Source organism: Plasmodium cynomolgi, chromosome 8 (assembly GCF_000321355.1).
Source record: "Plasmodium cynomolgi strain B DNA, chromosome 8, whole genome shotgun sequence".
Taxonomy (NCBI): domain Eukaryota; phylum Apicomplexa; class Aconoidasida; order Haemosporida; family Plasmodiidae; genus Plasmodium; species Plasmodium cynomolgi.
The window spans coordinates 897,759-906,897 of NC_020401.1; the positions used below are offsets into that span (position 1 = coordinate 897,759).

Genomic DNA, 9,139 nt, shown 5'->3' on the forward strand with positions numbered 1-9,139 from the left:
AAAAAAAAGAAAAAAAAAAAAAATTTCAACATGAGCGATTTCTTTCCACCTTTGGGACCCTTTAAAAGATCTCTCCGAATGATGTATGCCCGCGAATACAGGTGTAACGTTATAGGGCCGTAGGCTCGCTGGAAAAAAACTGAAGTGGGCACGTGGATATACGTACGTGTATATAGGTATGTATGTACACGGGCAGATAAACATGTACATACATCCCAGCGCATGTACGTACAAGTGGGCCCTCCTGGTGGTGTGCTCAACCTTCCACGTCGTGGGGTGCCGCGTGAAAGGGGGATGGCTTTGAAAGGAGGATGGCTTTAAAGTAGGGTGGCTTTAAAGGAGGGTGGCTTTAAAGGAGGGTGGCTTTGAAAGGAGGATGGCTTTAAAGGAGGGTGGCTTCATCGCGCCAATCCACTGGTGGGGCCCCCCCAAACTGGTGTATTATATAGGCATATATTTGATCACTGCTTATGCGAGCATCTGTGTATCTATGTACGTACATTGGGGGAGGGCGGTACCATCTGCGGGAGGATGCTCAGCTCAGGTGGTCTTTCCGCTTGGCCAAGCCTCGAAAGGAGGGAAGGCTTCTGTCAGTAGTGGATCGATCCGCACATGCATATATATATAGTTGCTGCCCCCCTTGTTAATACCATAACGAAGTTGCGCCAATGCGGACGGCGTAGAGTGACCAACGCAAGGGCGCCCAAACGTGAGCATCGATGACGCTTTATAGGGTTTGCAAAAAGGAAGTTCACCCAAATCGATGGAACGTGCGATGTGAAGAAGTGGGCTGCGAGATTACTGGACATTTTTTTAAAACAATTGCTACAAAGCCTACGTTTGTCTTATAAACCAATTCGTCAATTGTTTTTTTTTTCCCATCATCCTAAGTGGCACTTTAAAAGAGGGAACTCCAAATGAGGGGGAAAAAAAAAAAGAGAGAGACACCCAAAATTTACTAACAAGTGCGTTTACTATGCCGTATGTGGACCCCCGTTCGCTGGAGGGAGGAGTCACCTGTTGTGCACCACGAACCAGCTGGAAAGCAAAGGCGAAAAGGAAAAACGCTAAGTGGTAATAACTCAGTCGGATGTGTCATTCGTTATGTCAACCCACCGTTGCATAAGTGTACCACGGGTGTACCCTAAGTGGAGTGCCTCACACAGCAGCTGCTGATTGGAGGAACTCGCTTTGACTTGTGGGGATACCTTTTTGAGCGTCCTCTCCACGTGTGCTCGGAAGAGGGGTAATGAAGAATTCGATTGAGAAAAAAAAAAAAAGATATATTTTGACAAACGGCATAAACAAGCATGCGGTAAGTATTGTGGTGAGTTCCCAACGGTTGCCACCGTCTTATGGTGTACTAGAAAGCTAATCGTTTGTTTCCCCCCCGTTTCGCCACTAACCCCGCGCTTCCCACCTGGGTCGGGGTGAAAAAAAAAAAAAAGATAATAGCAGTAACTGTATTAGCGGTATCAATAAAGGACAAAGGACCATGTTTTCCTCAGTGCGCTGCTATGTTCAACGTGTTGGTGGGCTCCCACAGTGGCACCCGCACATGCGTAGACTTGGAGCCTCTCCCGTGGGTTTGGAGGATAAGCAGGTCCACACTGGAGTTTGTTCAGTTGGACAATTGACTGACGAGCTGCACTGTGCCGTCGGTTGGCACGTCTGTCCCACTTGCACCACGTTAGGCCTTCTTCTTATCATCGCAAAGTTTAAAAATCTTGCCGTGATCTGAAATGAACTGCTTCAACATAGCGTCTGCGTAATTCTGGACGAGGAAGCTGCAGGGAATGGGGGAACAGTTATAAGAAGCATCGAGTATGTACATTTGGGTAATGACGCATACGTGCATACTTCCTCGTTCCCATGTTGCGACGTGAGGGGGCTGTATGCAACTAACCCATCATCGTAGAACAGCTTTCGAAGCTCAAACGACGTGCTGTGCTTTTGTTTATTCATCTTGTAGGCTGCGGGGTGGGGAGAAGGAGGCATAATATATGTATATATATATATGTACATATATTTTTTTTTTTTTTTTTTCACTGTAAATAATTTCGCGTGCCATTTGTACGTGAACAGTTCAGGCGTTATTTCAACTCGTGGTGGCTCCACTTTTTGGTGGCTGACTTAATTGGAGGGCGCTCTTCTGGATGTCCAGCTCGAAGAACAGCTTCACAACTCCGCCCTGGGTGGAAACAAAAGAAGGGAAAAGGAGGAAGCGCTTTTTTAGCAGCTGAGAAGCAAGCGGATGTGCATTTTGTGTTACGTGCCACGTGTTTTGTGCTACGTATTTTGTGCTACGTATTTTGTGCCACGTGTTGCGTTGTTTTTTTTTTTTTTTTTGTCGCCATCCCCACATTGTTCGTCTTCAAAATCATGAAAATATCTTCGAAAAAGAAATACTCCCAAAAAAAGAGAATTCCCGAAACGATGAAGAAGGCGATCTGTAATTTGCACAAAGGGGGGCGGAAAGAGTGAGTACAAGTGGCTACGTCAATTTGTATGGATCGGGGGTAGACAAAACACACGGGTGGGAGGTCTTGTGATGTTGTTCCATTGCGAGTGGTACTGATACTTACCAACAAATTGATCATAAGCAACGGTTCCTTTTTGTACTGCACGAAGATGGTGCAGTAGGACCCTGCAGAGGGAGATTATGAGAAGGGATGTCAAACAAGAAAAACGAGTTTCTATTCGTGAAAAAAACAACTTAGAGTCGTCATCCACTGCATGATGAGAAGAACAAATGGGTAATAATCCAAACACATGTGCATATCAACAGAGTGAAGCAGGAGCAGTTGGAATAAACAGATGGATCGTTCCAGTACCAATAAATATGAGCAGCAAACTTAAGACAATTCGTATGTTGGAGTATATAATATTTTCTGCGAATTTTTGGTCCCTTATTTTCTTGGAGGAGGAAAAGGATAGGTAGCGAGGTGAGTATTAAATACGTATTGATTAACGTAGGGTATGCAAATGCATGTGTTGGTACGTGGGGGAGATAGAGGGGGAAGCTAAGAAGTGATCGATTCCATCGCTTTTACGACCCACATTTTACGACAATGCCATTTTGCTATGCACATTTTAAAGAGGCACTCAATTGATGGTCATATATTTTGCACTTTTTTTGGGAATCATTTTTCTCTCATACTTCGCTTATGTAGTCCTGCGCAACTTTTTTCAGCTCTTGTTCGCTGTACAGGTTGGTGACGAGGTCTGTAGGAGGGACGAGGGGAACCGTGTGTGGTGAGTAATGCGGAGACGGGGAGAGTTGCGCGATGTTTTGTCCTAGCTTAGGCGTTAGTTCGTCACGCGACTTCGACAAGCTGCTCTGTTAACTTTATTGTAATATATTGTAAAGTACTGTGTTGTAATGTAACATATTGTGGTGTATTTTTTTATTTTATTTTTTTATTTTTATTTTTTTCTTTTCCCTTGGAGGAGCCCGTCCGATGGCAAGCTCTCCCCATCGCTCCATGATAGGTGCTTACATGTGCTACACGTATTATCATCGTCTTCTTGTTCCATTCTCGGCATTTTTTTCCTTTTTATAAAAAACGCTTCACTTGTGGTAGTGTAATCCCACGTTGGGGGGGAGGGGAGAAGTTGGTAAGAAGTTCGCGCAACGTCAGGAAGGTGTGCTGGTGGTTCTCAAGCAAAAGGAAAAAAAAAAAGAAAGGGGGGACACTCTCCTGCGTCGTAATGACACGAACAATGGGACGAGCATGCTAGAAAGTCCAAGTTGGGGTGGAACCTGCTCACCAGGTATATGCGGTACAGGTAGAATTATAAAAATGCAAATATGAAGAATTATATCAAAGTGTATTATGCTCCAATTGGTTTTCCCCAGTGAATGACAAGGTACGCATCACGTGTGAAGCGTTACGCGTAGGCAGGCGTATCTTTTAGTTACCCCTTTCGGAGTGCCACGGAGAGGAGAAAAAAAAAATAAAATAAATAAAAAATAAATAAAAAAAAAATAAAAATAAAATAAAATACTATGCATGCATATATAAGCACATACATACAAAGCTGCAGCACGAATGACTGACTAACCACACGTCATCGCTGGACCAATATACATTTACCGTAGCAGGGTTCACTCTGCCGACGCGCTACATGAGAGTTTAGGCTTGTATAGTAGATACGGCAAAGGAGTAAATCGCACGTGAAACCAGTTCGACTGCGCGAAAGAGGGGCAATCGCAGTAGCTAAACCTTATCAGAAGCGAAGTCGCGTGGCTGCTCGAGGGGCACGGCCCAGAGATCACGTGGAGTGCGAGTGCTAAGCAGGGTCAAGCAGGGTTAGGAGTGATAGATAGGACGTGAAAAGAATCGATTAGGGCGTGCACGAATTGGCCAACCCGTTGACCAATCGGCCAATCTGCTGACCTGTCGGCTAATCCGCTGACCAATCTTTCATTCGTCGAGATAGAAAGGCACTTGAAGAGGGGCAACACACGAGTACAAAAAGGGGTAACATACGAGCACCAACGAGCGCAAGAGGGCGTAAAGAATCGTGTGGTATCACGCAAGAGCGCGTAAAGAAGCGTGTGGTGTCGCGCACGAGCACAAACGAGTGCAACCTATGCGAGCCAGCGCAACCTGTGCAATGTCACGAGCGTTAGAGCAACTGCGGGAAAATGTTCGCCGGGAAGCTGTACACCTTGACCAGCTTGTGTGTAAAGAAAATGTACCAAAAGAGCGTGCACGCCTTTCTGCACCTGTATTATTTTTTTTACATCGTTGACCAACGTATGCGGAAAAAAAACAAGAAGAACAGAAAAAAGAAAAAGGAGAGAAATGTCTTGACGTTTGGGAAGAAAGAGCGAAACGGCGCGCCCAAGGCGGAGTGAATAAGGGGGCGCAAAAGGGGCGCAAAAAGGGGAGCAAAAAGGGGCGCAAAAAGGGGTGCAAAAAGGAGTGCACAGAGGAGCACACAGAGGAGCGCAAAAGGGAGTGAAAAGGCGGAGTGAACAAAACGTGTCCCAGTGCATCCAGCACATCTCATCTCATCTCATCGCAACTCATCTCATCTCATCACATCGCATCTCATCGCAACTCATCTCATCACATCGCATCTCATCTCATCGCATCACACCGCACGCCAACTTGCGGAGCTCCCCTTAGTCGGCCGAGCGAACGTTTCCCCTTTTTGCAGGGATGACACACGCGCGCAAGATTACGTGCACGTACACACACATGTGTGCATCACTACATGCGTAATTTCTGCGCGCGTTTCGTGGGCACATGAGCATGAGAGAGTACCCATGTACACACGGCCTTTCAGCCGACAGTGATTATTTCATTTTTTCCTTTTCTGTTCCACGAGAAAATGAATGTCGATATAGCCTTTGACGGGAATGAGTACACACACAGTGGGTACTCGAAGAATTCCCTCATAGAGGTAGGCCGCAGGACGTGGACGCGGGCGCGCTAACGGGACCACGAGCCTTTGCGCGCAGCGAGTAGGCGCCGCGAAATCGCTAAACCGCGAAACCGCGAAATCACTATCCAACCGCTGCGTAATCGCCGTTTACGTTGCCCCCCTTTTTGCATACCACTCACTTACATGTCACATTTGCCCCTTTCCCCAAAAAAAAAACGAAGGACAAAAATTACACCCTGGAGTATGAGAAGTACGTCCATTTTGCCTTCTTTACTTGTTACTACATTTCGCATATAAAGGGTGCAAAATGCACAGACACGGAGGTTTTGGCCTGGTAAGGAGAGATAGCTGTGTACCTGCGAGGGAGCAACGTCGTTCGCTCGCGTCGTTCTGAAGCTGATCCGTTTTGCGCGTGCATTTGGCCACGCTGCAGATGCCATGTAGGCACTCCCCACTGCCGCTTCGCCACTTCGCCACTTCGCCACTTCACCCGTTTGATCCTCTTAATTTATTTTATAGGTATTTAAAAAAGTTTGAGCATGTGGTCATTAATGTAAGCAGCACGAGGAATACACACGTGTACATGTACACATGCCTGTGTCCAAGTGCAGGGGTGAATAGCCATGCGTGCTCGCCGCCCCCCGACGTTCACGCAAAGTGAGCACACAAAAAAAGCACAGACAATCGCAGCGACATATGAGCACATGCACAGGTGCATATCGTTCATTTTTTTTTTTTAAGTCCACAAAAAAGGTAAAAAGAACATATTTTAATTTAATAAACAATCTAATTCAGGATAAATGTGTGAAGGTACGAAATGAAGAGACAAACACAAAAAAAAAAAAAAAAAAAAAACTCGCCTTATGTTTAGTTTCGGAAGTTACAATATTGTTGCTGCGTGTATGTGTGCATATATGTATGCAAGTGTGCACGCGGGGAGAAGCGTGCGCAAATCTTCTCCTGTGGGTTCTTACCGAGCTGCATTGCCACGTACTGCCGCACACTGCAGCGTACTGCTGGACAAGCACATCCGTACCCTTGCCGGTGTGCACTTTTTTTTCCCCCCTTTAGGCCAAGCTAGAAAACAATAAGAGATATTTGACCCACAATGAGCATTTCATTTTGTGGGCGTGGAAGCGGCGAGCTCTCAAATTCGACCGGGATCAGTTCAACAAATTTTAGGCACAGCTGAGGGGTGATTCGTCAGGAGAGTGAGTTTGGCACGGCGTTCCTCCGTCTTCCGCATTCTTCGTCTCGCCGTTTAACCAATTTTTTTTGCTCATTTTTTACTCCCGTGCGTCGAATAAATTTATCACTATTTTTTTGGTAACGTTTTTTTTTTTTTTCTCAACTCCGATTTTGAAATGGTATAGTTGGATGCTGTAACTGCGTGACTCCTTGACTGCTTCGCATTGTCGCATTGTCGCAATGTCGCAGTGAGATTATGATGGGGCAGATATCATGGTAGGTGGAGCACCTGCTGTGGGGTGGTACTTCCCCGCTCTACGCAGAGTGGATCTCATGCGGTGTGTGAAAGCACGTACGAATTGCATCCTACAGCGCGTTTACGCGTGCTACTACTGCTACTGCGGCTACTGCGGCTACTGCTGCTTCTACTACTGCTACTACTTCTACTGCTTCTGCTGGTGCACTCCAAATCACCCCACATCAAACGAACATGGTAGACGAATTCACAAACTTGATGCCCTTCTTCTTCAAGTTGTCCTTATCTTCGTCCCGTCCGAACAGGTAGGCTGTTGCGTCCTCCACAATGTAGGTGTCGAACCCCAAATTCAAAAAAGACAAAGCAGTCTCCTTTACGCAGTACTCGAATATGAAACCACAAATGTAAACAGACTTTACGTTCAGTCCTTTCAGCAGTTTTAAAATCTTTTCGTTGATCTCCCTGTTTTCGAAAATAGTATGACTGTCGTGGTTCTCTGTATCTGCCTTCTTAATTACAATATCGTTCATGTGTCTAATAAGACTCGGGTGTATTTTACACCCCGAAGTGTTCCGGACACAGTGGACTGGCCATACATCTATCGATTCGTTTAAAAAGTTGAGCTTGCTATAATCCTTTATGTCACTAACGGAATTAACGTTTTTGTAGATGTATTTAGTCGACTTGATATTGGCTATGTTCTTCATCACATCACTCAGATTGAAAATTTTATGTTTTTTTAGGAAAGCAGCCTGCAGGAGGTCCGTCTGTTGGGTGGGTTGCACCTCTCCATCAGGTCCGTCACCATGACCCTCGTCAAGCACCCCTTCGTCGTGGTATTCAGCTTCGTCAGGGCGCACCCCTTCGTCTTCCTCTTCAAATATGGCTACCCTATTGACTTGGTCGTGGGATGATACTTGGGGTAGCCCATGCCCATTCTTCTTCACGCTACTATTTTTGATACCTCTATTTTTGTTTATCTGCTCAAACACAATTCTGTGCGTTTCTGCAAAGGAAATATGATACTGCGGGTGGTAGTCAACGGACAATATGTTCACAGCAAATTTTGCAGTTGCTTCGTTCGTGCTTTCTTTAGTTCCGTTTAGTAATGCTACCTTGTTTTCCTCCAGCTTGGGATGACTTTCACTCGGGTGGTGATTATACATGTGCGTGTCGTTACGTGCGATGTCTTCCGGCGTGTGAGAAAAATCGCTGTGATGGCCATTGGGCATGCCTTCCACACCATTCACTGTGCCCTGTGTAGGTTGCTTGTGCAAGCCGTTGCAGCCGTTTAGGGCGCTCAATCCATTGGAGCAACTTGTCATAACCCTATCGTTCCATGGAAAGAGAAGAATGTCCCCTTCCCTCTGCTCATCATCAATATCATTGCTGCATTGGTGATACTGGACGATATTCTCCTTTAGTAACTTATCAGGTTGGTACTGCATCATGTGTTTGCAGGTGTTTAATTTCATTAGGTCCTTTTCTGTGCAATTGTGTAGCCTTAATCTTATGGCGTTAATTTTGTTCAGCGCGTTCATGTAATCATCTCGGGAGTTGAACGACCCTTTGGGGAGGAAGTCGTTTTGGGCATCTACTATGACGAAGCACTTCATTTTGTGTATGCGGCGGAATGCACAAGGTGTGGCTGGGTAAAATGCACACAGTGCAGCTAGGTAAAATGATCAAGGTGTAGCTCGGTAAAATGCACACGATGTAGCCAGGTAAAATGCGCAACGTGTTGCATCGATAGAGTTAGGGCGACACTCTTCCACAAAGTATGGGCGGTGCAATTGGAGTCATGCAGGGGGGGGGTGGATGCCGTTCAGGGCACGGTTGTGTAAGGTATATATACAAGCGTGTATAAAAAAAAAAATGAAAAAAAAGAAAAATATATAAATGTACGTAAGCCTATACTTTTTTTTTTTTTTTTTTTTTTTTTTTTTTTTGGTGCTGTGCAATTGCCGTGCTCTGTTGCTTTGCATTGTGTGAACACATGAAAGGCTACTATGGGGGATGTTCACACGGGCATATTTTTTCTGCGCGCAGGGAGAGGGGATGGTATTATATATATGTATATAATATATGTATATATATATGTATATACCCAGCGGGGATCGGAATGTGTTCGAATTGCGAACAGAGCATGTGGATAGATATACAACTTCCCCTATCTCTTGTATATGCCTGTAGGGGTGCTCTACGTGTGTTTTTTTTTTTTTTTTTTTTTCTCGCCCCCTTTCGCCCCTTTTTTTTTGCTCAGTTTTTCCCTAGTTTGTCCCACTTTTCCCTTTTTCG

The 9,139-nt window shown here is 45.4% G+C and overlaps 3 protein-coding genes across 3 annotated transcripts; 1 reads left to right on the top strand and 2 right to left on the bottom strand.

The window, feature by feature from the left end:
* Nucleotides 1-1,690: 1,690 nt before the first annotated feature.
* Nucleotides 1,691-3,546, bottom strand: PCYB_082910 (hypothetical protein; the record flags this gene model as incomplete). Its single annotated transcript, XM_004222029.1, has 8 exons — nt 1,691-1,787; nt 1,907-1,973; nt 2,134-2,191; nt 2,364-2,450; nt 2,586-2,647; nt 2,835-2,916; nt 3,161-3,225; nt 3,501-3,546. 8 exons carry the CDS (start codon nt 3,544-3,546, stop codon nt 1,691-1,693), a joined length of 564 nt encoding a protein of 187 aa, XP_004222077.1.
* A 1,785-nt stretch (nt 3,547-5,331) lies between these two features.
* PCYB_082920 (hypothetical protein) lies at nt 5,332-6,781 on the top strand. Its single transcript, XM_004222030.1, has 5 exons — nt 5,332-5,415; nt 5,619-5,731; nt 5,917-5,950; nt 6,139-6,207; nt 6,469-6,781. The coding sequence occupies exons 1-5, from the start codon at nt 5,344-5,346 to the stop codon at nt 6,577-6,579; spliced, it is 399 nt and encodes a 132-aa protein (XP_004222078.1). The 5' UTR covers nt 5,332-5,343; the 3' UTR covers nt 6,580-6,781.
* A 365-nt stretch (nt 6,782-7,146) lies between these two features.
* PCYB_082930 (pyrazinamidase/nicotinamidase) lies at nt 7,147-8,457 on the bottom strand (the record flags this gene model as incomplete). The annotated part of the gene is made up of 1 exon (XM_004222031.1): nt 7,147-8,457. A coding segment is annotated over one exon (1,311 nt), but the record flags the coding sequence as incomplete, so codon positions are not given.
* Between the last annotated feature and the right edge of the window lie 682 nt (nt 8,458-9,139).

What these genes read in the sequence shown, in the direction of transcription:
- PCYB_082920 (XM_004222030.1), top strand. Translation starts at nt 5,344, where the DNA reads ATGAATGTCGATATAGCCTTTGACGGGAATGAGTACACACACAGTGGG. An exon ending in TTGAGCATGTGGTCATTAAT is followed by an intron (nt 5,951 to 6,138) that starts GTAAGCAGCACG and finishes TTTTTTTTTAAG; the next exon opens with TCCACAAAAAAGGTAAAAAG. An exon ending in TTCAGGATAAATGTGTGAAG is followed by an intron (nt 6,208 to 6,468) that starts GTACGAAATGAA and finishes TCCCCCCTTTAG; the next exon opens with GCCAAGCTAGAAAACAATAA.